The sequence below is a fragment of the Callorhinus ursinus genome, unplaced genomic scaffold (assembly GCF_003265705.2).
Source record: "Callorhinus ursinus isolate GAN/ISIS: 27379988/994484 unplaced genomic scaffold, GSC_fseal_2.0 scaffold12, whole genome shotgun sequence".
NCBI classification, from domain to species: domain Eukaryota; kingdom Metazoa; phylum Chordata; class Mammalia; order Carnivora; family Otariidae; genus Callorhinus; species Callorhinus ursinus.
The window spans coordinates 70,362,702-70,390,664 of NW_027397074.1; the positions used below are offsets into that span (position 1 = coordinate 70,362,702).

Sequence of the window (27,963 nt, forward strand, 5' to 3'; positions counted from 1 at the left end):
TCATTTCCATGATATTTCTTAATTAAATTTTAAGCTCCAAAGAAGTAAACATTTGCCCTCAAACTTAAAATAATAGTAAAAAAATTTTTTTTAATAAAAAGGAATGTACCTTTCTTGAGGCATTGTTTATTTTCCTTCCAGGAAACTGGTATCCTTGGCAATGTTCTGTTCTGTTCATGTTCTTTACAAGAGTAAAAAACAGAGTGTACCTAAAACTGTATTGTAAGTTGAATGAAAATTGGTCCAATTTGAAATAATTTTCAGAGTATCATGGCATATATAACTTTCTGGCACTATTTCTGTGTCTTATGGTACTCAGTAGGGTTCTCATGTCTCAGCCATTTCACGAACGGGGAAATCAGAACGCTATTTTATCATTTTCCTATTTCATATGTACATAAGAAATTTGAAGTAGATTAAAACAATATACAAGCTGACAAAAGGAAGGAAGCATCTCACTGAATACTCCTTTGGCTGGAGTAAACTTGAAAATTAAATGTTTACTAGAAGTTAAAGGGGGGAAATCCTTTAGTTCCATTGTCCCCACCTGTTAAGAATGTCATCCAGTTTCTAATGTTTATCTGGATAAAGGTAGTTCACTGCTCTATCTCTCACATGACGTGTGCCTGGCCGAGAGCCTGGTGCATAGTACCGTGAATGTATGGCATTTACTATGTGCCAGGCACTGTTCCACATTACTGTACATGTATTTCTTTCACTCAGTTCTCTGAGACTACTTCCAGCTCTCAGGACCTTAATGATTTTAGACCACCTTCTAAAGAAAGTGATTTTAGTATTTTTTTGTTTTGATTTTATTGTATTTTTTTAAGATTTATTTATGAGAGCGAGAGAGAGTGGGGGAGGGGCAGAGGGAGAGGGACAAGCGGACTTTGTGCTGAGCACTGAGCTCAACGCAGGGCTCGATCCCAGGACCCTGAGACCATGACCTGAGCCAAAACCAAGAGTTGGATGTTTAACCGACTGAGCCATCCAGGCGCCCCTGATTTTATTGTATTTTTATTATTAAAAAAAGTTTAATGGGTCAGAAGCATTATAAAGTCAGAAGAAGAGGAGTGAAAATGCCTCAGTGGACTAGAAGAGGAAAATGCTTGTAAGGAAAAGAAGAGAAATCGCTATTTGTTACTAAGGTGCCAGTCATTAGAACAGGTGCTTCTCACATAATTGCATGTAATATGCACAGTAACGCCACGAAGTGAACAAGATTAACACAAATTTACAGTTGTGGAAACAGTCACAGAAAGGCTGGTTCACTTACCTAAGATCACCCCACTGCCAGGTAGTAAAACTGGGTTCAAGACCCATGTCTGTCTCGTTTTAAAATCAGATTTGGGTTTGGTTTTTCCATTATACATTGCTGCTTTTCTCAACTAGCTTCTCTGTTACATGTTTTAGACACAGTGGATGAGTGTCTTTGTATCTCTCCTTTACCAGGCTTTTCCGACGTGGATCACACCTATGCTCAAAGAACTCAGCTCTTTGACATCTTAGTAAATTTCTTTCCTGACAGCATGACTCCCCCTAAAGGCAACCTGGTAGATCTCATCATGCTGTAACTGGAGAGCCGCTGGACAGCAATGCCGAACAGGAGTCTGCGTTCAGTATTTTGGAGTTCAACTCTGTTGACCAACAATTAGGCTGCCGTGATCGAGGACTGCACCAGAATTTTGAAGGGATCTTTACTGTCACAAGTTTTAACCCTCTTCCTTCATACCCCACCTCAGCCCCTTTCTCCTCATCCTGTTCCTGAATTAGGTTAATAAAGTGAAATTGGTATTCTTTCCATTTAAATATATATATATTTTTTTCTTACTTTAACTTTTAAGAACGAATGAATATAAAAGAAGAAATAATCAGGCAGTTTACCCTTTTCTGATTTTTATTTGATTTTTATAAAACTGGGGCAAATAAGCACTATTAACAGACTCAGTGCTAGAAAGAAGAATGGGGTTTTGTTGTTGGCTGGTTTGGCCTCTCCCCTTTCTCCTCCTTTCCCATTTCACTTTGCCTCGCATCATTCAACTGCTTGTAAGTGGTGTCACTTGTTTACCTCTTCACTTCATTCTTAAAAGTATATAGTTCTGTAGGGCAAGTGATGTATGTTAAAGTGATTTATGTGTCTCTGTTGACTAGAGTCTTGTATTACATTCAACAGTAGGAGGAACAGAGGGCTCAAATTTATGCTCCTTGTCATAAAACTAAAAAATGAAACCCAAGATTGATCCAGGTACTATCTGAGATTGGTATATAGTATTTCTGTAATGATATATTTTATAGTGGATATTACAATAGCTTTGAGTCACAGAAACCTTAAACTGAGGAGAATATAGTTCAGAACCTTTAAGAGCCAATATAAACATGACCAGCAAGATGATTCTAGTCGTCATTAATATGTTCATTGATGTGTTTGTAGCAAATTTTGGAAGAAAATGACTCTTTCCTCTGGTAGAGGTGTGATTCCATGTCTCCTTTGTGCTCTTGGTAGCATTTTCACTTGGGAGTGTGGGTTTCCAGAGCTGTGCTTCTGTTTATTTCCATATACATTAGCTCCCTGCAGCTGCTTCTGTATACTGCTATCTTAAAGAATAATGGTTTGTAGTTGTCCGATGGAATACAGCTGATAGGCATTTCACAAAACACACACAGGCTTTAAAGTGGAGAAAAAGAAAATAATGGTGCAGGTATTGTTTTCATTTAAAGGCAGATAGGCTTTCTCACTGTTCTTTTTTTTGGGGGGGGGGATGGAGGTATATATCATTCCATAAGGTGCTGTGGGGTACAGTATAGGAAGCCCAAACCTGGCCAGTGCTTGCATTTACTCAAAAAGTGTGCTGCATGCAACTGACACCCACCATGCCTAAAGCCGACTAAGTACAATAAATGTCCGTCAGTCCAGTAGCTCTGAAAAGTGAAGGACTTTGTGGAATTGAGTATGTCCCTGAGTAGCAAGATTAGGCCTCACCAAAGAAAGAGAAGACTTTGACTTGCACTTTCGAAAAGTCTCATGTATAGGAATGAGACTGAGATCCCTCTTCACTCTGTCTTTATTGCTTGGCTTCACTGCTTTTGGGAATGGACAGAAATCTAGTTTTTCCTAGTTCTAGACTTGAATCTTGGGCTCCTTAGCTTTCCAAGCATCCCAAAGCTATCCATAGTGCTTTATTAAACAATTAGATTTGTATCTTACCTTGTGAAAGCTATAGTATGTAATGCACGAAGTACCAAATTGTGCAGCTACATAATAACCAAGTGACTTTATAGGTGAGCAAATAGAATCTTACATTCTTGTACATCTTCATAAAATGATAGTCCCCTGAAAGTCAAGAAATAAAATAGTATCACTAATACTGTAGCCTGTTGAATCTTGTTTTGTGGAAACAAGTACAAATCAAAGAGTCGATAGGGAAGAACTTGACAGTTTCTAAATTTAAAAGCTCTAGTTTGCTTGCCGTGAATTCTGGCACTTTAAACACACTAACCAAATGAAAGTCTGCTGCCTCCACGTTTTGTTTCTACAGTGCTTTCTTTGTCGCTGTTATTCATGAGTTCCGTAGATTCTATATTTGGAAGAAACGCAGTTCTTGACCTCAGTGATTTTGTTTTTGTTTTTCCCTAAATGACTCTCTACTATTGCTTTTTAACATAAGCTTGTTTTAATTTTATCTTTCCTCACTTTATTTAGATGGAACTTTTGCCCTTTACTTCATTTCTGAATTTTTTTTCACTAACATGTTTAAATGGGGCTGAATCATAGTGAACCATCCAGTGTTGCCTAAGTGAGATACACTGTTGAGGAGGTTGTTGAGTCGGTAGAGTTTGTGCCATGGGGCTCTAAAGGAGCATTGCTGGCAATGACTGCAGGAGAACGTAGGGCTTCATATTATCCATGACCAACATGACACATTGCTCACATTTCACAGCAGAACCTGATTTGAAACTTGTTTATATATTTAGTGAGGAGCTACATATATTTCCAAGAATACCAGCGGTGTATTATAATTTAACCTAATTTGGTATTTAGATACAGTGTTTAGGTAGGCCAAATTATCTGTGCTTTTATTCCTTGAAATGCTTTCATTCTAGCTTAGTGAGTCCCAGTTGAAACACCTGGCTGATGCTTTAGATGCATTCGTTAGTAGGGCACAGTTTACTCAGTTTCATTATCTCTTGCTTCAGCTTCATTCCCATTTCTCTCTTTCACAGGGGAATGCAGCATTCTAGAAAGTAAACTAGATCTCTAACATTATTTTCCGTGCTTGTACTTGATGAGAAATTATCTGATTTGAAAGATACTTCTAAAATGCATTTGTATGCTATGGAATAACAGAGACCTCATGTGGCCAGTTTGACTAATTCAGATAATCTCAATCTCCTTCAAGCAAAGGAATCCAGACTTGGGTGCCTGACTCAGTGCTCAAGCTGACAGTCTTAGCTTTTCATGAGATTATCTTTTTAGACCTGGTTTGCACTGATGCTAAAACTGACCTGTCCATGTCTAATAAGTAGAAACTGATAGAAAACATTAGAAAGTTAATTTACTGGTTTATCACAGAAAGGCTTGTTGGGTTTAGAGCACAGTGATTTAAGATTATAAAACTGCATTCTTGGGTGAAATATGTATTTTGAATATAAATGGTTCCCAGCTTATCCTTCTAGCAGATCTCTTCACATCTGCCTTAAAAGTGCTATTTAGAAATACATTAACAGAATTTTATGTAATAAAAAAATGAAAATCTAACCTACAAACAAAAACTGCATTGAGAATGATGTTCAGTGGATCCAAAAGCACTTAGGAACATGTTCCTGATTTTATTCTCTGAATTATACTGTTTCATGGTTATAACACGAAGAAGTCATAATTATTCTTAACACCATATGGAATTCATTTGGTAATTATGGGTCATTTACTTATTTCCTGAGTGAATGTTGTGTTAACTCTTTAGCTGGTTGAATGTTACTGGCAGTTGGGAATTATGGTTTGAAGTGATTTGTATGGGAGGGGATCATTACAATGTGTACTCTAAACAAAGTCATCTAGCTATTAAAAACATAGCCTTCATAACCCTTCTTTTCTTAAAAATCCATGATTGTCTGCAGTTTCATCCTTTTGCATAAATTCTGGGCTGAGTTTTTACTAAGTTTCAGGTTCTTAAAATTGTCCTTGATCTGGGATTGCATGCTTCCTCAGAAAAAGTTTATAGTTATTGGTGAGTGTCCTATAGGGTCTGCATATGACAATACTTGTAGATTAGATCTTTGGGCTCTTTCACTCAAAGGTTTTTGTATTTCTTATTAGTCAAATAACATTCTTCTGTGATTTTTGACTATAGCTTATATCTTCCTGTGATTTGTATCAATGCTGAAATGATTTGACTATCCAAAATTTCTAGTGTAGAGGTATTTCAGTTGAAGGTGGACGTTTCCAAGTTTGTTGAAACAGTTCCTTAGGAGCCAACTAGATCAGCTGAATGATGTTGCCATTGTTTGTTTTGGCAGGAGGACTCATTACAATTTATTGAGTTCTTCACCAGATGCTTTTTTTCCTGGACAAAAATATGCTATCTTAGAGATTTTATTTTACATAATTTCTTAACCTTGATTTCCTCCTGCCTACCAAATAGTGTGAATTTTACATCCATTATTTCCTTAGCTGACCTGACTTTATTCTTGGCTTTTTCAGCCCTAGATTCCCTAGGTTTTCTTTGGCATTGCTTATGAGTGTTGTACCACTTAAGAGAAAAGGTCAAAATCATTTTGAGGCAAACATGCTCTTTTATCCTTGTTTATGACAACAGAATAGTGAAATTTAAAATTGTCCATTATGAAAGAATTAATAATGTTGAGACATTGCTGTCAGAACCCTTGAGTCCTTTTCATTTGGTGGCTAGTAACATGGCTCTGGCGGCCTTAATGGAGGAGCTAGTGTTGGCTTCTTATCTTGACCCTAGGAAGCATAGTCCTAAAACTGAGGATCATGTACAAGTTTCATAGCAGAGCTCATGGAATTCAGCACATCACCAGATTTCCATTTGCCCGTTGTCTTTTTTTTTATTTTAGCCTTTTTCCCTCTATTCCTACTACCTCTGAGTAGCATTGATGTTCTGCTGAAGTTGGAATCTGTGTTAAAAATTGACTTTCAATTTCTGATGTAATTGTTTATTAGGAATAGCTTTGATTGCTATGAAATGATTGGTATTTGTTCATTTTTTAAATTATCACTGATAATCATGAAATAGTTCACCTTCCTTTTTATCTGCGGCTTAGACAGTTTCAATGAACTGTCAAGCATTTGTGTGCAGCATCCTATTTTGCCCATCTGTATGGCATTTTCACTTGGAGGAATTGAACCCCAGGAACAGGGCTTGAGGAGAATGCGGATATGTTAGAGAAAGGAAAATAGGAGCTTTTTGCTCATGGATGAGAACGTCCACAAATCTAAATGAAAAAGAAAGCTCTCCATTTTGAACCCTAAATTCATTTTGCTGATGCAGTGCTGTGAAGATGACTATCAAAAGGAATCACAGCTCAGTTATTCCGTGTCATCTTTGGAAAGCAGCATTCCTGGTTAGTTTCTTTTCTCATTTTCTCCCAAAGAGCTGTTAGAGGTCTTGGAACAGAAAACCCACTGTGATGGGCTCAAGATTTTAAACTAGCTGAGCAGTTTCTTATGTTCAGCCAGTTTCTTGAGAAGGATCCAGTGGGAAAACCAGCAATAAAACATTCTGACATGCAGTTTTGGGGCTCCCATGTGACTTGCTTTTTCATCATGTTGAAGCTCTTGCCACAGCACAAGCTCTGTACCATCTGGGATGCTAGCATTCACAGCAGTTAGTGTGGATATCTGAGCTGTCTGCCACACCAATACCAGCCTGAAGAGATCATCATTTTTCAGTTTCGCCCAGTGCTTAATGACTGCCAGATTAATTGGCAGGAAGGAAAAGCACTGTGTGATATACTGAACAGGCCTGTGTGCATGATTAAGGAGTTGCTCAAGTAGCCGGTTTTGAGCTTTATTTCTCTCTTTAGTTAACAAATCTCAAGAAAGAAAACCTTTGTTACAGTTTAGCCAGTGTCATTTGGTTGGGGTTTATTTTCTAGCCTTTTAAAATAGGAAGAAAATTGTCTTTTCATGTTTAACTTACAACCCATACAGAATTACACTGGCATCAATTGTTTTCTCTACTTTAAAATTAATTATGCATAATCCCATGGGTCACTGTTTATCTACTTTGCCAAGAAATCCATGAGTTCTGGCATTAGAAGTATTTAATAATTTTGGAGGTGCCTGGGTAGCTCAGTCAGTTGAGCTTAGGTCTTGATTTTGGGGTTGTGAGTTCAAGCCCCACGTTGGGCTCCATGCTGGGCCTGGAGCCTACTTAAAAAAAAAAAAAAAAAAAAGGTATGGGATGCCTGGGTGGCTCAGTAGGTTAAAACTTCTGCCTTTGGCTCAGGTCATGATCTCAGGGTCCTGGGATTGACTCATGCATTGGGCTCCTTGCTCAGCTGGGAGCCTGCTTCTCCCTCTGCCTGCCAGTCCCCCTGCTTGTGCTCTCTCTCTCTCTGACAGATAAATAAAATCTTTTTTTAAAAAAAGTATTTAGGGGCCCCTGGGTGGCTCAGTCATTAAGCGTCTGCCTTTGGCTCAGGTCATGGTCCTGGGGTCCTGGGATTGAGCCCTGCATCATCGGGCTCCCTGCTCAGCGGGAAGCCTGCTTCTCCCTCTCCCACTCCCCCTGCTTGTGTTCCCTCTCTCGCTGTGTCTCTGTCAAATAAATAAATAAAATCTTTTTAAAAATTAAATTTAATTTAAAAAGTATTTAATAAATTTGGTTTATTCTATAGGTCTCCTTCATGTCTGGAAAGTGATTGATTAGAGAAGGTATCTAGAATAAGTCCAATTCCATTGCAGCTGGCAGAGCTTTATAAATTCCTTTTGCAACAAAGAGAGGATCTTACACCATCAGGGCCGTGCCATTAGATATCTGCTAGTGACCGTTTTAGCATCTTGCCTTGTGGTTGCTGTATTTACCTTTCTTCAGTTGCCTACGTTGGAAGTCCTAGGATACTCCACCTTTGTAATGGCTTAGCTCAATGTTACATATACACACTAGCCATACTTTTGAGAGCACCGAATATAAACTGTAAGACATACTAAGGTCAGTGTCTACCCGACCTCAAATCTGATAGCAGGATATCAGACTCCAAAATTTAAATATGAATACTCTTCTGTGGGGGAAGATACGTATTTTTAAAAGTTTTAGACACTTGGTCTTCCTTTTGAGATTTTTTTTTTCCTCTCCCAGAAAAAATGATTTTGGTGACTGACCAGTTGTAAACTGTTTTCTCCTTCAATTGTAAACCACCATTTAGAGAAATTAAAGTAGACTTCCTTTCTTTATGCATTACATTTAGCCTGGCCGAGAGATGCTGTAATTGTGTTATTCTTTAAGCTACCTTGCTTGACTTGTGCAAAATGTCTTGTGAAATGAATAAATTAATGTGGTATAGTATTAATTTTCCTTTATGGATAGCCTGCAGCTTAATTTTAAAATTGCAAAATAATGTGATATTTTTCTATGAGCAATTTCCTTTATGGAGATATATATATAAAATGTTTTTTTTTAAGATTTTATTTATTTATTTGAGAGAGAGAATGAGATAGAGAGCATGAGAGGGGGAGGGTCAGAGGGAGAAGCAGACTCCCTGCTGAGCAGGGAGCCCGATGTGGGACTCGATCCCGGGACTCCAGGATCATGACCCGAGCCAAAGGCAGTCACTTAACCAACTGAGCCACCCAGGCGCCCCTATAAAATCTGTTTTTAAAGAGATTCCTTCCCTGTCACCACTTCAAACTCTATGTACAGTTGAGTCTGCTGCCTCAGAATAAGAGTATGGGGTAGCCAAGATAAGGACCTTCTTGTCTTGGTCTTAGTAACAAACATTATTCCATCTTTCAAAAATGCCATATTTATACATAAGCAGCTTGGGAAAGATGTTACCATTTTTTTTAAGTTAACTCTTTTGCTTCTTTTATAAAGTAGTATTCAGTGGCCAGAAATGAAGATCCCTTCAAATTAGAGATAGATCCTCAAAACTGAAGTTGGACTGGAAATTAGATTGGGAAGAAAGATACAGTTCCATCCATACCCAAGAGTCTATCTTGCCGGGTTTGCTTATTAACACTGTGGACAGCTTCTTCTCTTTGTTAGACTGGAAACATAGTGTTTCCGCCGCTGGCTCATCTGAAAGTTGGAGAGTGTTAAATTTCTTTTATGGGACTTTTAATAATAACACTTATTGATATGTTTGTGATATAAAAAATGTTTATCATAGAAATTTAGGAATTTACTAAGTGTAAAGAAGGAAAACCACTATTAACTGATGAGACTTACTCATTTTGTTTTTCCTGACTTTCTTCTGTTACCCCGCATCATAAAGCCCAGAAAAAGTTAAAAAAAAAAAAAATGGACGCAGCCATTCTCATTGTGTTTTACTACACGTGAGGAAGAGCAGGATGCGAGCGTGCATCCCTGCCCTTACTTAGATCCCTTTAAGCACTGCCCCTTTCCAGACTGACAGTCTGAAAATAATTTTCTTGATATGTATCTTTTAAGCCTGAACTGTGGGTATAAAGTATTGCCCAGAAGCTCTAGGGAGCTGCCTTGTTCAGCTTCCTGGAAATATTATCTCTAAAACTCATTTGAATGTTTAAGCCCTTTATGCACCATTTATGCAGCTTTTTATGATGTTTGAAGCATATTCATACCAATGAAGAGCTTTCTGTTTCAGTGGACTTTTTAATATGACTATAAGTAAACCCACACCCAAAAAGAATGAGGTACTTTTCAGAGACCAAAGGAAAAGCAGAGAAAAACAAAGCAAAAACAAAACAGATGCACATAAATGTAAATAAGGAATCCTGTAAACAAGAGTTCCCTCACCATGCTTGAACAAATGTCTCTCCAAAAAAATGTATTTCTCTGCTCACCAGCTAATCAGTTGTGTATTTCATATGAGATTCCTTTTCTTAGTGTGTAAAGCAGAAAACTGGAAACTTTGAAGGTTTTGCTCTTTCCTTTTACTCTCCTCTTCTGTGGCAACATGGCTTAGGGCTGTACCCTAAAGGACCTAAATCAGAAATGGAAATCCTGAGGGAACTCTGGAATAGCAGGCGTGAGCTAGTTGGAGCTTTTAAACAGAAATGCTTTTGGGGCATCAGCTCTCTTCTCACATGATTGGTGTTCCCGGTCATTGTTGGATTGTGTTGGGAGTGTTCTGCAATCTTCCCCACTCCCCTCATGATCCTCTCTGGTTTATCTTATTTTTGCCCAGTCTGTATGGACTTTTTAGGTTTTTCCTTTTTCTTTTTTTTTTTTTTTTTTTTAGTACAAGTAATTTTCTGATCCCAGGTTTGGTGAATGTGTTAACACTGCTTTGTGAATAAATAAACGAGTGATCTGCTGAACGATTGCAATTGTAGAATTATGTTGTATGTAATGTACATATGGAGAAAGAATGTATTTTGTTCATTTTCTTAATAAAAAGTTATATATGGACACTACAAGATGTCTCATGTTTGCTGAAACTGCTTTTGAAGTCAACTTTTAAAATGTTTATGTACTTTATACTTAGCGTTTGTTGTATTTTTCCCCTCAAAAAGGTGAGTTTTATTCAGGCTTCCAAAGGTGGAGAATGATACCTGCTGTAGAAGGGCCCTTTGGTGTTTTCCTTTGAGACAGGGCCGAAATAAAGAAGTTCTGATGGATCTCACAAAGTTTCCTGGAGATGTTTCCATTTTTAAGGAACACTGGTAAAATATTTCATAAGATGGTGTCTTTTCTCTACCATTGATGTCCAGCAGTATTTGATCTGTTTTGTAAATTTGGACTGGTTGTTTCCCAGGTTTTCTTTAAGGGGGACATACTTAAATAAGTTAGGAACTAGAAGAAAGTTAATTGTAGAAAAGATAGTAAAGAGAGTTGGAGCTGTTGCAAAGTTTTCAAAAATTCTGGATCCCTGTGCCTAACAAAGGGGAAAGAAACTTTAAGGACTGAACCTTTGAAAAAAGAAATACAAAGATCATGGCTTGGTGGGGGGAGTTGTGTGTGTTTCCCAGATGGGCTCGACAGGACCTCCTCTTGACCGTTTCCATCTCCTGGTCTCGTTTACATGCTTACTAACTTTGTGATCCTGCATTCTGCAGTGAGTTAGTTGTCAACCGATTTTATTCAAAATGGGGATTATAATCAAATAATCCCTGTTACTGCATAGCTCTCATTTCTAGAGTGTGCTTTGAACACTCTAGGTGTTCATCAGTGGCTCGTAAGTAACATTTTTGTTTTCAAAATAGGAAAACATGATGTGCAGTGATAAGGTAAGAAATTGGCCTTTCCTTGGGTTAATCCTCCAGAGATTTAACTCAAAAGGATCAAAAATGTGGGATACCACCTCCTCCCCCTTGATATATTTTGTCTTATGGCAGGAAGACAGCAAATAAGTCAAGAGGGCTTTGTGTTCAAACAGTTGGGAAGACACCTACTCACACGCCGAGTGTGGAGACCTACAGCGGTTGGAAGGGCTACATGGAGACTCTGCTTACCCAAGGAGATAACCCAGCTCCAGCAGGGAAACGGCTGTGCCCATACCGACATTCTTAGAGAAGTCAACCACAGAGACGATGGAAATTGAAAAAATATTTTCCCTGTTAATGAAGGCAGTATTTTTGGTTTTTACACCACTATGAGTGGAAAGGCAAACTGCTGGCTATCCTGAAGCCTGGGTTAGTCCTGGCTTAGATGTAAATACTGGTGGGTTATGTTTCTTCTTTCCCTTAGCACCAAGATGCCACATCTTTTGCTGTTTTGGTGTCTTGGTAGAAGAAAAGGAAGAGGAGAAATTTAGCTTTCTGTCATATAGGGAAGGTGGGACAGTATAACACAATGCCCGAAACGTCCTATCATTCTTGCTCTGAAACTTCTCTCATGTTCACAGGGGACTTCCCCCCACTCTGGGCCCTCACCTAGGAAAAGCAAAGGCAGTTACATCCTTACCAGAAACGTTCTTATTACAGGGAAGAGAGGAAAGCTATGTTGAGGCAGCCTGTCCACTGTCGTGCTAGGAAGTTTTAATAGTTGGCAAATCCCAAGTGGGGAGATTAGGACACTAGGCAACATGTACAGCACACATTGTTACAGCTGCCGTCTGAACTTGGGCCAGAGGATGGGTGGCCCAGGGCAGAGGCAGGAACCCCACTAGGGTTATTTCCAGATCCACCAGGGACTTCTGTGGAGCCCTGGGCAGCCTCAAATCCTCTGCCTCACTTTCTCCATCTGACAAATACATGTTGGCAGCAGATCCTGTTTGCTAGGATCGTGTTGATTTTTTTAATCTGTAGAATGCCAAGGTCTTTGAAAAAGACCGTCTCAGTATTTATCACTTGTGTTAGTTATAATAGCCAGGCCTATTTTTTTTTCCCCCTTAGGCTACAGAAGAAATGCCTGGTTTGGGACTGAGCTTGCAGGACAGTGGAAATGTGAGTGACAGAGGCCTAACAAATTGAAAAAGGACTACTGAATGCTTCTTGGTTGGCAGTGCAGGGAACAGAGTGAATGACCTATTCAGGAAAAGAACAGAAAGCCTCAGGTCTAATTGGTGGCCAGCGATAAACTGTGAGCCATTCTCTTAGAACAGTGTGCCTCAAGCATGGCCAAGGAGCCTGCCCTGTTCCTGGTGCTTGTACTCTTTTCTGTATTCTTGGCACACTCCTGAAGTTAACCTCAAAACACCCCAGGCCCAACTCTGGCCCACTGTTAAGGGTGTTCACTGCCCTTCAGAATTCCCGTATAAAAGGAAAATCCTATTGGGGTGGGGGGAGAAAATTGTTGTAACAATGGTTGCATTGTAGAAATGTACTTTGTTGTTGGAACTCCCGCATTCATGTGGCATTGAGAAAAGAATGGGAGACTAAAGGGAAACGATATAGCTTCCAGGCCTCACGCTGCCACAAAAATAGCTGTGTCCTCTCAGAGAATCTATCTCTGTACCTAAGTTCCCTGTTGGTAGAGAAGTGCCCATCCCTAAGCAAAATTATGTAAAAATGTTTTGTGAACTGTAAGGTACCAGGCCCATAGAGGAGACTGCTGTATAGCAGTCTGAACGCGGGCCAGACTCATCGGACGGTTTCCCTTCCACAGTTCTGCAAGTTGGGAGCGGTAGTTTTCCCCTCCAGGGAGGAACAGACAGGGAGCGAATACCACCCTAGGAGAGGAGGAGAAGCAGAATCATTTGAGTGCTTCCTTCCCTGCACTTCCTCCATCTTCACGCACATCTCCAGACAAGGGACAGGGAGAGGCTTCTCGTGACAAGTAAACAGAGCCTTTTGTGAGCAGTAACAGGGCCAGAACAGAACCTCTTTATTTTTCGTACCTTTTGTCTCTACGCCAGTGTATTCACACCTGACCAGGGCTCCGGGATCTTTAGTGGTGGGTGACTCATTGTATCTGAGGCAGAAGCGGAGGAAAGGAAGAAGGTAGAACACTGACAAAGGTGTGAGGGAAAATTCAGTTAAGATCACCGCAACAGCCCAAGATCCCCCTCAGGATCCCCCTCTTCCTTTCTTTGCAGCTTCCCTCTTTCTCTTTCCTCTCTGCACCCCGCCCCCATCCCCCCAGTTGGACGGCACAGGGTAAGAGCAGGGGGTACTTCCGTGTCCTCGGGCGCTTCCGCCATGAGCCTCGAGCACAAGTGAAGAACATAGGCCAGTCAGTCAAGTTCAACAGGGCTTGAACCAGCTTACACAAAAGCACTTTAATTGACAGTATACAATTTTCCAAAATATAGTTCTGTAAGAAAACGGCAATAATTAAGTATAATCTTTACAAACAAGTTTCTCAGTAAATTCCAGTGTACTTCAGACCCCTGTCCACGAAGACACATGCTCCCCCAGTCTCCTGGGCAAACTGTTTAACATTCACTAATAACAAAAGAGACACACACACATCAAATAGTCATCCCCTCCCTTCCACTGGGTGTTGGGTTTTCACCAAACCCGAGCCAGTCAGCTCCTGACAGTGATAAAAGATAAGCCACTGCTTTACTCTTGCCCCCTCTGCCTTCCTAGAGCTTGTTCCCTTTGATCCTTGGTCCTGCTAGTAGAAGATCCACGTGTAAAAACTCCTTCAAAACTGTTTCTTCACAGAAAAGTATCACTCATTTAAGTCTTGGGCCTCAATAACTCTGAGGAAGTGCAGACCGGTCATGGTTCCTAATGTGGTCTCAGGCCCTCCCCAGCCTTGCTGCGGGACAAGATGTGAGGAGGGAATTCTGTTCTTTGTGTTATCCTGGTGCCTGTCCTTAATTTACTGATTCTTCTGAGGCCCACAGCACCGGTGTTTTAAATCCTGTTTCTGTCGCTAACCATGTGATTTTGGCTAAGCCACTTTATCTTTCTGGGCTTCAGTTTCTTTTTCTGTAAGAACAAAACAAAGATTGGGCTAGGTCTCTAAAAGCCTCTCCCTAGGGCTGGAGTGTCACATATGGACTCCAAGCCTTACTGTAATAGGCTGGGACTTAGCTGGGGAGGGGGGGTTGAGGATCATATTTAAAAATAAAAATGCCTGATCTATAAGACAAATACTTTGTCATCAGCTTGTCTTCTATTTCACTTTTCATTGGAGAAAAACAAAACAAAAAGAACTTGTCGTTTCTAGTGAAATAGACATTTACATTCCTTTTCAGAGGGAAAAAAAAGCCACCTCGACTAACAAATGTTTTTACAGTGTATATTCACTTAAAGCAGTACAGAGTGGATTAACATGTGGCTGTTGTATTTACATTATTAAAAACTATGTATATATGTATCAGCTTGTTTTTCAAAGTTTCTCCAGTATATTGTCAAAAAAGGTTAAAGCTCAAGTGGTTTAAATAAACTTCCTGCTAGCTTTCCTTATCATGAGGGAAAAAGAGAATCTTGCGTCTAGACTAGATTAAACCCGTATTCTGTCCTATGATGCAAAGCGTATTCTGTACCTCCTTCATAAGCACTGCTTGCTTCCCTCCCCAGTCACAGAACAGCGTGCTTCCCCACTGGGTTTCCATCCAGTCATCAGATTCATGATTTCTGGCCTTTTATGCAGCTTAGGGAAGCCAGTTTGCCGCTGATCAAAGTTTATAATCTCTCTTCGGCACAACCTGTTTAGAGTCATGCTGAGTTCCTGGTGTTCCTTTTCTTTCTTCTCAGCCCCAGAATCTGACTTACCAGACAGCATTTAGAACCCAGTGCAGACGTGGGATGAAGAGGACCTTTGCAGATGCATGGCTGTATGGCCCTGGACACAGATGTCTAGTGGCAAGAGCAAGCCAAGGCAAGGTATTGGATTCTGAAGTTGCCCTCAAAGGCTAGAGTCACCCAGTCTGGATGCACCCAAAGGAGCATCTGAACCAGCCCAAAGCTTCCCAAGGTTCTCCTTGGACAGAGCCACCACAATCATTCCTCTTAACCAAGTATAATTTTACTCTAGTCCCTGCCACACATCATCTCTCTGCCCAAGAGGCCATGGGGCTGTAGCCTTTGATCAGTTTGTGGAGGCATACTGGCTGTCTCTGTCCAAAGACCTGGCTGGCTGGTAAAATGTGACCCAGAAAGAGCAAAGGAGTAGAATCCAGTCCTGGCCTCTTCGAAGAAACCCACAGGGTGGAAAGAATCAAATGTTGGCCAGGAAGGAAGCAAACATCTCTTCCTGGTATGACAAGATTTCCTCTATTTTTTCCCCCCACACTGGCACTGTTCTCTACCCTGCTGACCTCCAGATGCTAGAGAATCAGGGCAAATACTTCTGGATCCTTGTCAGTCTGGCATCTCTCTAGCTTTTGGGAAACTCACCAGAGGCCCTACCTGAACACTAGGATATCAAAGGCCAAAGGCTATGAAGACGGAATCAAGGCAGCCAGGGAAGGACACAGATCTTCACCCAGCTAAGCTCCTTTAAAAAATCAGCTGTCCTAAAGCAGGCTGCCTATTTCATCAGGACTCACAGCCTGGGCCTGCAGGTTCTGGGGTTCTGACCTCTTGCCCTGAAATTACAGTTTTCACTCTCCTAAGCAGTTCTGCCTGTTCCCCTAGTTGGTGCCAGGAAATTTCACCCAGGAGCAAAAGAGACTGTGGGCAAAGTTCCACAAAATCTGGGATTTGGGCTTCCCAGAAAATCAGATTAAACCTCACTCTGTCCAGTCCTTGGGTGCCTTCTGCTTGGGAGCTAACTGCTAAGCTCCCTCAAAACCCCTTCCCGGTACTGCTTCCCTGAGATGCCACCAGAAACTGCAGAACTTTGGCAGCCCTGCTAGGAACACAGAGAAGGGGACACAGCAAGGCCCAGCTGTGTGCCCGAACAGTGAGAGGTCATTGGGAACCCCACAGCCCCACCCCGCCCCGGGTGCTCCTAAGCACTTTAAAATGCATCGCACTTTCTAGGCCTTTCTGGCCCTACGGCACAGGAGAACTAGGAGTCAGTGAGATTAGTTAACTGGAAAAAAAAAAAAAAAAAAGTCTCCCAACAATTGGAGCTTTGGCTCGTGGCAGTAGAGGGCTGGACTAAAAAACAAATACAACAAAACTCTCAGCAACTTGAAAAGTCCCTGAGTTTCCTATGGAACAGAGAGTAAAGCCTATCCTTCCTAACTGTATCGATCGATTGTCTGGTAAGACACCTCTGTGGACTGGGCCCCGGGAATGTCTGCCCTACAGCTACTGCTCTTTCTTGCTGGGTCTCGGGGGGAGCTCCAGACTTGGGTCCTCACCCCACCAACTGAGCAGTGAACGACAAAACAGGAACACTCAGCCTTCATAGCCGCTGCAGATTTCAGTCCCCGGTGGGAGTGGGAGGCCAAAGGAGTTCCTGCCCTGGGTGATGGGCCAGGACCCATCCTGGGGGTGAAGGGCCCCCCCTTTTCTCTTCACCTGCAGAAGGATCCCTGAAGCCGACCTCGTTCACACTGAAGTCTTGTGTGGGTTAGGTCTCAAGATCCCTAAGCAAATGCAAGGAGGCCAGAATCCGGAACGGGGGGTTCGAGGCCGTGAACGGATGGATGGTGGGAGTCCCAGAGGCCCTGGGACAGAGGGGGACTACAAAGTGAGTGGAGGGCGGGGCGAGCACAGAGGGGACGGGAACCCTGGCAGGCGAGGCTGGGGACCTCTACTTGGAAGGAATCCGATCCCCCGGAGGCAGATCTGGCCCTGCTGTCCCTTCCATTCCATCCACTGAGCTTCGCCCCACCGGGGAGAGCTCTGAGGGGAACGCGCACCGCTCTGAATGAGGGGGTGTTTGTTTCCATCCTGCCTCTGTTGCCAAGGGGCTGTGTGAGCTGGACCTTACCCCCATTAGGCCTCAGTCACCTCGGATGCGAGATGAAGGGATTCTACTAGATGACCATGTGGGTGGTTCTCCCTCTCATCTTCCAGCAGCACTGAGCTCAGGCACTAGTGGGTTATTTTACAAGAGGAATCTAGACAGACTGTGATTTGTTCAGTTTGGTGAAAAGGGAAAATTAAGGCCCTGTGGGGATTGGGAGGAGGGGACCTCCAAGTCTGCTTCCCTCCCCCGTCTTTCCCTCAACTGGGAAGGATTTTCCTCCCCTGTCCAAATGGCACTTGAGGTGGTTCAGTCTGGAGCGCTGTGGTCCTGTCGGAGGCTGCCCGCGGACCTGATTAGAGGTGCGTGTCTTCCTCCTCGTCTAGGTCATCCTTGGCCAGGTTGTCCAGAGGGACGATCCAGCTGTCCCCCAGCTCCCCATTGAGGTTGACCACCTTTTTCTCTTGCATCTCTGATGAGGTCTCCATCACTTCCAGTGTGGGATTGTCATGGTAACCGTTCTCCACTGTCTGCAGCTCCTCCGTTAGCCGTTGCTAGGACAGGGAACACGAGCCAGGAAAGGGTGATTTTTGAGGGCTCGTGGCCTTCCTATTACACAGGTGCCCCTACAATCCAGGAACCCCAGTCGGGTAGGGTGTGCAGTAAACGCTCTGGGAGGCCATCGTGGTTACTGGCCTGCCTCAGGATTACTTTGAAACAGGGACTTGCCCGGCATCCTAAAATGCCCAGCTCACTTGACCTTTACCCTGTGGGCAAATCCGTGAAGTCAGCGTAAATGGACTTTTATTTTCCAGAAGCCTCCAGTCTCTTTCCTCCATCCCCCCCCCCCCGCCCCCACCACCCACCCAAACTTACTGTCCGGGCACCCGCCTCACCCCACTGTACTGAGTCAGGAAAGACTGTAAGAAAACGACTTTCATCAGGTCGGGGGACCGAGGACCTCTCTCAGCCTAAGCCAGATGGGTACCATCTGTGCCACAGAGAGGAGCCAGGAGATAGTGCTCTCCCTGGTCTTTATCTGACCTACAACCTGGCTCACAAAGTCGAGTCACCCAGGAAGCTTTCGGCAAATACTCAGATCCAGAGATTCCATTTCAATTGGTGTGTGTGGAGGCAGGCATGAGAATTTTCCTAACTGCCCCCGCGGTGCATGGCCAGGGCTGAGAACCACGTGTCTGGGTGCGGCTGGCCTGGCGGGAAATCGGACAAGGCGGGTAAGGAACTTCTGGTTAGCCAGGTATGCCTCGCCCATTTCTTTCAGGGAATCTTCAGCACAGCTCCGCAAGGTGGACATCATCCCCACATGCAGATGAGAGGCTCAGAGAGTACAGGCCGGGCTCAAGGTCACACCGGTAACCAGAGGCAGAGCAAGGGCTTAGCCCCGGCCTTTCTGACTCCAGAGCCCATGGCCTTCCCTCCCCCCGCACACCTCTTCAGTTTGCCATGGAACTTTGCAGTTCCTTCCTGTAAGGGATGGCCTTCGCCTGTCCGGAAGGGCCCAGGGCCCACTCACTTTCCTCTGGCAGGGTGGTAGTGGGGTGAGGTGACCTGGCGCACGGCTGCTTCCCCAGTGAGGGCCGTGGAGTCCTCACCTGGTCCTTCCTCTGGGAGAGGCGCTGGTGGCAACAGCCGTACAGGGCCGCAACGAGGAGCAGGAAGGATGCCATGCACACAATGGTGATGATGAGGGGCATGCTGAACCGGTCCTCCGTCTCTTCGGGTGGCCCTTGGTTCCCAAACTTCATGTTACTGACTCCCACCTGCCAGCAAGGAGGACGTTATGTGGCAGACAACAGAATGCGGGTCACTCCCACCCAGTTATGAGCTCTTCTGCTTGGCGTTTGTGGGGGCCTACCCCGTCATCACCCTGCTGTCCCCTAACCCTCCCGTCTTCTGGCTGCTTGCAAGCAGGAGGTTCTCCCACAGCGAGAGATACTGCAGAGCAGAGCAACTGTAGGCTTCTGAGGAAGGGGCTTCTGCCCCGCACATGGAGGAGTCCACTTACCTCTTTCAGCTCGTCCCACTTGTCCTTCAGCGATTCATACGCATCCCTGGGCAGGAGCTTTGCTGTGGGGAGAGAGACGCTGCTGGTGGTCCAGCTCAGAGTGATGTGTAGGGGATGGGGACTGGGCCCCAAGAGGAGGACGCGCTGTACCTCAGTCTCCCGAGTGCGGTCTCTCTTGGGTGGCCCTGGGAGGGGGCGTGGCCTGACCCTTCTGAGGAAACACCAGCCCTGACCCATCTTCACGGCTCCTGAGCGGTCAGCCCCTGCCCCGTTCCCACCCCACTTAGACCTCAGGACCCCCTACCCTCAACTCACTCTGGACAGCGATTTCTTTGACTGCCACTGCCTGGGAGTCTTGAATAGGTACCAGCCGTATATGGCACTTATCTTGAGCTGGGTTGAAGGCGGCTTTTGCTGCTCGGCACAGAAGTGTGACCAGTTTGTCATCCGAACTGCTGTTCCCCGCCTATTGTGGGGAGACCACAAGTGATTCCTCAGGGATCAGGACAGCAGCCTAGGCTGGTGGGGCTGCCCTTCAGAGCCAAGGTCAGGAGAATGCTGCTGCCTGGTGTGAACCTATTTCCCGCTTCCCTCAACTGGGGCCACTCCCAGGCCTGGCAGGAGTCACAGGTTATGTGCTGTGCTGGGCCAGTCCCTGCCTTCTCTGACTAATGCAAATCTCTTCCCCGGTCCCCTCACGCTGTTTATCTCGTCTGTGCCTGAACAGGATCTTTCACCTGAGTGCCCCCTTCGCTCTCAGAGCTCTTCAGGGGTCATGACCTGATGCCCTTCTCATCTCCCCAGAAGGGCCTGAGGCGGCGCTGCCCAGCAGCCTGCCACTTGCCAGACCTCAGGAGGTGAGGCCCCAGCTCTCAGCCCAAGGTTATCTTTCTGAAAGTTGAAGCGTGCACGCCCTTCCCTAGACTAAGACTCTGGCTGCGAAGCCAGGGAAGGCCACCACTAAACAAGGGGACATGGGAGTGTCTTGAGGATGCACGTGGGGACGTCTTGGAGGGGCATCGTACCCCTCAGCAGACAGAACACGGCTGACACGGCTTTAGTGCTGAGGGCGAGGAAGTGAAGTGTGGACAGATTTTACCTGGTCCTGCCATGTCATCTAGAGACACCCCAAGCTGTGTTTCTCTGACCTGATTTTGGAAGAGGGTACTGAGGTGAAGAAAAGGACTCTTGGTGTGGCTCACCTTGGGACCCCAAGCCATCCTGGGGTTTCTATCTGGGATTTCCTAAGCTTACCAATCCCTCTGCCACCAACCTTCCTTTTATGGCACACAGAAAAAATGCTTCTCCCAACCAGTCACACAACCTGGCAAGTTTTAGCCAAAAAGAGAGCCTGAGAATGGCTGGGCATGCAGCAGTGTGATTCCTGCCTTGTCCAATAAGCCCAGCCCCAGGGCAGCACGGCTCCCCTTTAAAACTCCAGTCTAAATGCATGCTTTTGGAAAAATCCAGCAAAATGGGTATTCAGAAGAAAACAACTGTAAAAAAAAATACAGGCGGCATTAAAATGCTGTAAACCCAAGTTCTCCATCCTTTAGAAACCCAGTCGTTCCGTTCTACTTCCTAGGGGGTGTTTGCAAAAGCAGCCACTGACCAGGAGAGGGCAGCCGTGAGCCACCCATCACCGGCACTCAGGAAGCCCCTTAAACCTCAAAGACTGGCTGGCTGAAGCAGTGGTGGCAGCAACAGCTCCCCAACATAGCACTCCCTCTCATGCAAATGCCTCTGACACAAGCAGACACTCCCACCCTGGCGCACGCGCGCGTGCGTGCGCACACACACACACCACCCCCTTAGTGTGGGCAATGCCTCCTCAATGCTCAGGAGCTCTGACCCCTCAGGGCGAGAGCGAGAGTATCTCCATGCTGTTCTTCCACTGAGACCGTCAGATGAATACATGGACCAGCAAACAGAAAACCACAGACTATTAGGACAGGGAAATTTGGTTAGGCTGACTGAGCCTCTCGTTTTCAGCCGGGGCCTCTGAAGCTCAAAGAGATCAACTTAACTAAACCACAGCCTGAACTAGGATTGAGGTCTCCAGACTCTGGGAACATGTGAATAATTACAGAGGGCAAGCCCAGGAGACCCAGGGACTTCTGGCCCTGCAGCAGCCCTGTGGGACTTGACTTAGGGGAGTCTGAACTTCACTTTGTCTATCGGCTGGAAGGGGCCACTTCCCACGGAAAGAGCAAGGGCAGGAAAATGAACACATTTCTCAGTCCGTTTTCAGAAGGAACACTCCATTCCCTTCTACCTTCCCTACCTTCCCTTCCCTTCCCTGCTGCTAAACCACAGTTTGGGGGTGTAGATCAGGGCGGAGCCTAGATCAGCAGGGTACTCACACAGAGGCTGGTTTTCGTTAAGTTCAGGATGAGCATCTTGTCAGTTAGCCTTTCGGGAGATTCGCACTTTATCTAGAAGAAGAAGCCACTGGGATTCAGGTTCAGGCTGAGCGTGGCGGGGTCCCATCACTGACCCCTCCCTTCCTCCCCCCAGGGTGGGTGACACAAAGGAAGGAGCTCCTGGCAAGCTGGGGGTGTGACTGGACAGAGTTTCAGAGCCAGGTGTATTACTGGCCATCCAGCTATCTAAGCCAGAATCTGGCAAAGCCAGAGAGAGGAGGTGATTGGATGACGGTTCCTAACAGCCCTCGCCAGGGGCTCTGGGCTGGAGGGACGAGTAGAAACATTTCTTAGAGCCCCTTCCATCTGAGCCTGGGCTCTCTTATCTGTCCCACCCCTGCTGGAAGTACCCTGTCATCCCCATGAGCCGAGGGAGGAGGAGGGATGTTGGAGACTCGGGGGGCAGTTGAAGCCAACTGAGTGCTGGGGCTTCTGGATCCCTCGACAGGAGACGTGGCCACAGGTCCCGATGAAGGGCCTGCAGGCTGTGGAGCCTCTGACGAAGAGGTCCCAGGAACAGAGGGAGTCCCAGTGGCAGAGGAAGGGGTCCCAGTGGCGGAAGAAGAGGTCCCAGTGGCGGGAGAAGAGGTCCCAGTGGCGGGAGAAGAGGTCCCAGTGACAGCCGGCACCATGCTGGATTTCTGCAGATTTCCTTCTAAGGTAACCAGTGATGCTGTAATTGAGAAAGCAAAAGCTCTGAGAAAAGAGGAGTGGTACCTTTAATAGCAGAGGGCAGTCTCTCTTGTTCTTAGTTCCTGGGGGTTCTTTGGCCTTATCCCCCACCTAGACCACAAGCTAAAGTAAGCAGGCTATGAGGAAGAAGAGGCAAACCGACGAAGCCATTTCCTGTACCGTATTCCAGGTTGGGTCAGACTGGACAAGCCAGTGTGAGACCCGATAAAAGAAGTCACAGTGACAGTGACATCAGCAGCAACAGCCAATACTCAACGGGCACTCACTGCCTCTGGGGGACTGTCCTCTGTGCCTCCAGGGTTACCTTCTTAGTTAATCCTCACAACACCCCGACGAGGAAGGTACCATAAGGAACCCTCATTTACAAATAAGCAAACTGGGCTCAGAGGGGCCTGATGATTTGCCCAAGGTCACATGTGAAGAAGCCGCACATCAGGAACTTGAATCCAGGTGTATCCAGCTCAAGAGCCCTTGCTCTGACTGCAGGATGAGACCTCCTGCAGGAGAAGCAGGTGCACTTAACATCAGGATGCATTCTGACCCCCTGTGGAGTTCTCGACAATGCAGACACTCAGGTCCACACCGAGAAATTCTGATTCAATAGAGATCTGCCACGGGTCATGTTCGTGAGGCTCATGATCCATCCGTGCATTTTAAAATTTATTTACTGGGTTAAGATCAGCACTTTTAAAAAGGAACCAAGGAAATGGGATGGAATAGAAAATACTAGGGCCCTATCACATATGGTAAAATCAGCCCTGGTTAGTGAAACTTTTGTTACCAGTTACACGTGTTGTTACGCGAGTGTTCTACATTTGTATTCCTGGATCATGGTGTCAAACTAAATAAAATGTATTTCCTACTGGAGACTGCCAGTTTGGGAAACACTGTTCTGAGTACTAATGCCCCGCCACTGCAACCACCCAAGTCTTACCCAGGAATAGACTGTTGGCTTATGGGTTCAACTGGGCAGGCCAGAACACCGGCCCCCCAGCAGAATAACACGGCCCTGTTGGCCTCTGCTTGGCACTGAAGGGGGAACCTGAGCCTGAATGGAGGTGGGGTATTCACAGAATTTAACCCTCAGCATGAATTCCATCTTCCAGCTGAGCAACTGTATGGAATGTAAGCATTCAGAAGTTTCTTCTTGCTTGGGGGGGAAAAAAAGACATTACCTGGGGCACCTGGCTGGCTCAGTCAGAAGAGCATGTGACTCTTGATCTCGGGGTGAGAGGTTCAAGCCCCACGCTGGGTGTGGAACCTACTTAATTTTTAAAAAATAAAAGAAAAAAAAAAGCATGACTTACGTGGTGTGGTAGGTGTCCCGTGTAACGTGGAGCTGGGACCCGCCTTCGTGCCTAAACTACTTGGAGCTACTGTAGGGATTTTGCTTGGTCCCTCAGGAGGGCTCCCTGGAGGCTTCGAAGTAGCAGGGTTTGCACTTGGTTTGTAAGGGCCTGTTGGGGCGCTGCCAAGGGGGAGAGCAGAAGCAGGGCTGAGGGTGCTAACCCGATCTGGGGACGGAGAGGTCGCCTGCTTCTGGCCCTCAGTGGTCATGTAGCTGGTGGTAACACCCGGGCTACCCTGGGCTCCAGCTGTCTGACTCTTCACGGTTTCAGACTGCATGAACTCAGCGGGTGGGCCAAGTGTCGTCTTGTTTAAACCTTGAGGCTCCTTCGTGCCATCACTAGCTACGCTGGGCTCGCTGGAGGCCTTCGCAACTTCATCCGTGGGCGCGACAGCTGCGCTTTGCCCGCCCGGGGCTAACGTGGGCCCCGAGCTGCCGGGCACCGTTGGGGGTATTCCGCGGGTGGCCTCTGCCGTCACCCTTTTCTCAGTCTGTCTTGGAACTGCGCTTGCTGTAGTCTGGTCTGTGGCACCCCCCACCTCACCGGCTGCTGGCGCCAGAATGGGCGCGTTTGGGGTTGTAGGTTTTGTGGTGATGGCTGGGTCACTTCTGGTCTTGTCGTCTGTTTACAAAGACAACACAGAAGCGAGTTAGGCTATTAGCTGGGAGTGTTTCTCTCCACTCTTCTCCAACTCTTCCCCAGGATCTAGAGGCCTTGCTCCCACCACTGCCATCTGCCTTGGCTGAAGGCCTGGGTCTTCAATGTGCCCAGATTTTAGGAAGTTCAAGAAACCTCTCAGGACAACGAGAGTGAAGCAGAGGAAGTCAAGGGAAATTGTGCAGAACAAAAAGGGCAGGCCACCTAATCCCAGTGCATGTGGAAGCCTACAGCCAATGCCCTGCCCCTCCCCCCATCCAGCGCCAGGCCCGCGCACCCTTCACAGTTTCCACATGCCACCACAGAGCCAGGCCGCCCAGATCCCCTCTGCCCCCTTCTCCCCAGCTCCCAAGCACGTCACCCTGCAGGGGACGCAGCAGACTCATGCCTACTGAACTGCCCTGTCGTAGGCATGGCAAGAGAGACATGCCTCTGTCCTGAGGGAAGTATAATCTAGAAGGAGAAGCTGACAACAGTGATGCGCCAAGGAAAAGAAGCACAGTGTGCTTTGACTCCGTTCAGCATGGTAGCTTAACCGTAGCAGGAGATCAGGGAAGGAAGGCCTTATTAATTTTATTCATTTGTTTAACAAGTTCTTTATGAAGGGAACTGTTAAGTGTGGGCCCTAAGATACAATGGTAAGACACATATGATCCAAACCCTCGGGGGGCTCATCTTCTGGTGGGCAAGACAGGAATTAAGTGGGACAGAACAACTAAACATCAAATCCTGGAGACTGGGAGAAATGAACGAGAAAACGACACACAGAACAGGGGGTGGGGGCTGTTTAGACAGGGAGGTGAGGGGAGGCCTTTTAGAGATGCCCATTCAGCTGAGACTTGAAGGGTAACGAGAACGGTGTGGAGAGCAGGAGGAAATGTGGCCAGGCAGAAGAACAGAGCCTGCAAAGGCCCCAGAGCAGAGAGCTAAGAGAAGATACGGGGGGTGCACAGAGTTTAGTGGGGGAGGGGGACAGGGAGCAGGGCTCAGAAAATCAGGGCCTTACAGGTAAAGGGCCAGGAACTTACTGTCCAGAGCCTACGTTTTTGAGAATAAAAGGAGACTCTCTTAAAATTCATATCCTAGGGGAGCCTGGGTGGCTCAGTTGTTAAGTGTCTGCCTTCGGCTCAGGTCATGGTCCCAGGGTCCTGGGATCGAGCCCCGCATCGGGCTCCCTGCTCCGTGGGAAGCCTGCTTCTCCCTCTCCCACTCCCCCTGCTTGTGTTCCCTCCCTCGCTGTGTATCTGTCAAATAAATAAAATCTTTAAAAAAAAAATCATATCCTGGATAAAATGAGACATAAGATCACCCTCCAGTAAAGATTTTGGACTTTACGTGCAAAAAGAAGCCACTGAAGGTTTTAAGCAAAGAAGTTTTATAGGGTGATTTGCAAAGAAACACATTTGCTGCTCTGGGGGCTGTGGATTGGAAGGGAGAGCGTGTGGAATTGGGGAAGAAAGAGGCGAGGGCAGTAATCCAGATGGGATGGATGGTGGTCAGCTGTACGAAGTTATTGACAACAGAGACAAAAAGAGAATGGATCAAGATTCTATTTGGGGGACACCTGGCTGGCTCAGTTGGTAGGACCGTGTGACTCTTGATCTCAGGGCTGTAAGTTCAAGCCCCATATTAGGGGAGAGCTTACTTTTTAAGACTGTATTTTGGAGACAGAATCAACTATTGATTGACTACTAAGTGACAAGAAGAGAGCAATCAGGATTGTTCCTGGTTTTCTGTTTGGAGCAGAAGGGAGAGAGTGGTGGGAAGAATGTAGTAGACCTTTACCATTTTTTTTTTTAAAGATTTATTTATTTGTCAGAGAGAGAGAGAGAAGCGCATGCGCAAAAGTTGGGGGAGGGGCAGAGGGAGAAGAAGGCTCCCCGCCAAGCAAGGAGCCCGACGAGGGACTTGATCCCAGGACCCCAGGACCATGACCGGAACCAAAGGCAGATGCCTAACCGACTGAGCCACCCAGGTGTCCCATGGACCGTCACCATTCTTTGTAGCCAATCAGAATCTATGCCATTTTTCCCTATTTGGGGAACTCCCCACATAATACAACGTTGATGGCAGCAGGATTTGTCTCCTCCTCACCTATTATAGATACTAAAATGACTGATATTTCCTTTTCTAGCCTCCCTTGTAACTAGAGCAGAAGCACGTGCTTAAGCTGTCCTGAACTAGACACTTCCATCCCAGCCAGGGAGTGAAGAGGCAGTAGATGATGAGGAACGCTGACGGCAGTAACCGTGACATCATGCTCAAGTGCAAGCAGCAGCGGAGGGGACGCTAGCTAGAGTGAGGATCCACAGCCAGCCCTACAGCACCTACTGCTTGGCACTGCTGAGCAGCACCAGCCTCTTTGGACCACTTCTATAGCCTAACTTGGGGTGATATTAAAAGTAGCCCTAAATGTGGTCTCCAGCAATCCCGGTTCCTCCATAAGCTACACAGTAACCCAGTATATTTTACACGTGCGTGCACACACACACAATTTTGCTGCTGAAAAGCAGAAATTTGTATCAGGAGTGGTTGTAAGCAACAGGACTTCAAGGATTAGGTTTTGGGCTTTATTGGGGTTAAAAGCAGAATTCTGCAAGTATTAGGGGACATGACTCTAGTATCCTATGGCATCTTGTAGAGAAGCAGTTACATTATCACCTGTCATCTAGAATGAAGTGCCCATGAAGTGGCTTTGGTATTTGCTGACACAGAAGAGTATGAAGGGCACACATAAACGGATATGTGTTAAAAATCAATGTACTATTATGGTTTGTCAGTGGTTTTTCCTTCTTAGTAGTCATAAAATAGTGGTGCTTCTTATAATTGATCATGTCATAATACTTTTTTGACAAGAGATGAGATTGCTGAGGGGGGATACCAGCATATGTGAGGAATTAGGGGATGTGCAATAGGGTGGTCACTTCTTACTGTGGTGAATAGCTTAAAACAGGGTTTCTTAAACCTCAGAACTACTGACATTTTTTTGGCTAGGATATTTATTTGTTATAGAAGGTTGTCCTATGCATTATAGGATACATAACAATATCCCTGGTCTCTATCCAATAGATGCAAGTAACATATACACACATCTCTCCCCAGTTGTGACAAACAAAAATGTCTTTATATATTGCCAAATATCCCCTGGAAGAGACAAAACCACTACCAGTGAAAACTGGCTTAAGGAAAGAGAATTACAGGGGTGGCCTGGATGGCTCAGTTGGTAGAGCATGCAACTCTTGATCTTGGGGTCATGAGTTCAAGCCTTAATGGTAGGCGTAGACCTTACTTCAAAAAAAAAAAAAAGACAACAAATTCTAATTCCTAAATCCTACTATCAAAGCACAGACTGAAAACCAGAGGCTTTCTGAAACTACAATAAAGGAATCTCTTGTTTGCAGTTGAAGAGCAGATAAGACCAAAAGACAAATGTAAAAGTTTGATCCCATGAG

At 45.5% G+C, this 27,963-nt stretch overlaps 2 protein-coding genes and 1 long non-coding RNA gene across 6 annotated transcripts in view; 2 read left to right on the forward strand and 1 right to left on the reverse strand.

Annotated features, from left to right (window-relative positions):
* The window catches only part of MKLN1 (muskelin 1), a 186,075-nt gene extending 184,266 nt beyond the window's left edge, over window positions 1-1,809 (forward strand). For all 4 annotated transcript variants that reach the window (XM_073899209.1, XM_025854921.2, XM_073899208.1 and 1 more), the window contains one exon: window positions 1,453-1,809. In XM_073899209.1, coding sequence (XP_073755310.1) covers window positions 1,453-1,574 — 122 coding nt within the window. In that variant the 3' untranslated portion in view covers window positions 1,575-1,809. The remainder of the gene's footprint in view (window positions 1-1,452) is intronic.
* Window positions 1,810-17,719: 15,910 nt separating this feature from the next.
* Window positions 17,720-27,963, reverse strand: part of PODXL (podocalyxin like) — a 45,231-nt gene continuing 34,987 nt past the window's right edge. Inside the window, exons 2-8 of the mRNA XM_025854773.2 lie at window positions 23,813-24,475; window positions 22,163-22,485; window positions 21,753-21,824; window positions 19,705-19,855; window positions 19,390-19,451; window positions 18,977-19,144; window positions 17,720-17,917 (exon numbers count right to left, since the gene is read on the reverse strand). Of these exons, the coding sequence (XP_025710558.2) occupies window positions 17,720-17,917; window positions 18,977-19,144; window positions 19,390-19,451; window positions 19,705-19,855; window positions 21,753-21,824; window positions 22,163-22,485; window positions 23,813-24,475 (1,637 nt within the window). The remainder of the gene's footprint in view (window positions 17,918-18,976; window positions 19,145-19,389; window positions 19,452-19,704; window positions 19,856-21,752; window positions 21,825-22,162; window positions 22,486-23,812; window positions 24,476-27,963) is intronic.
* Window positions 17,885-27,846, forward strand: LOC141373908 (uncharacterized). The gene is made up of 2 exons (XR_012380332.1): window positions 17,885-18,598; window positions 26,646-27,846. It is a non-coding gene; the product is annotated as an uncharacterized lncRNA (long non-coding RNA).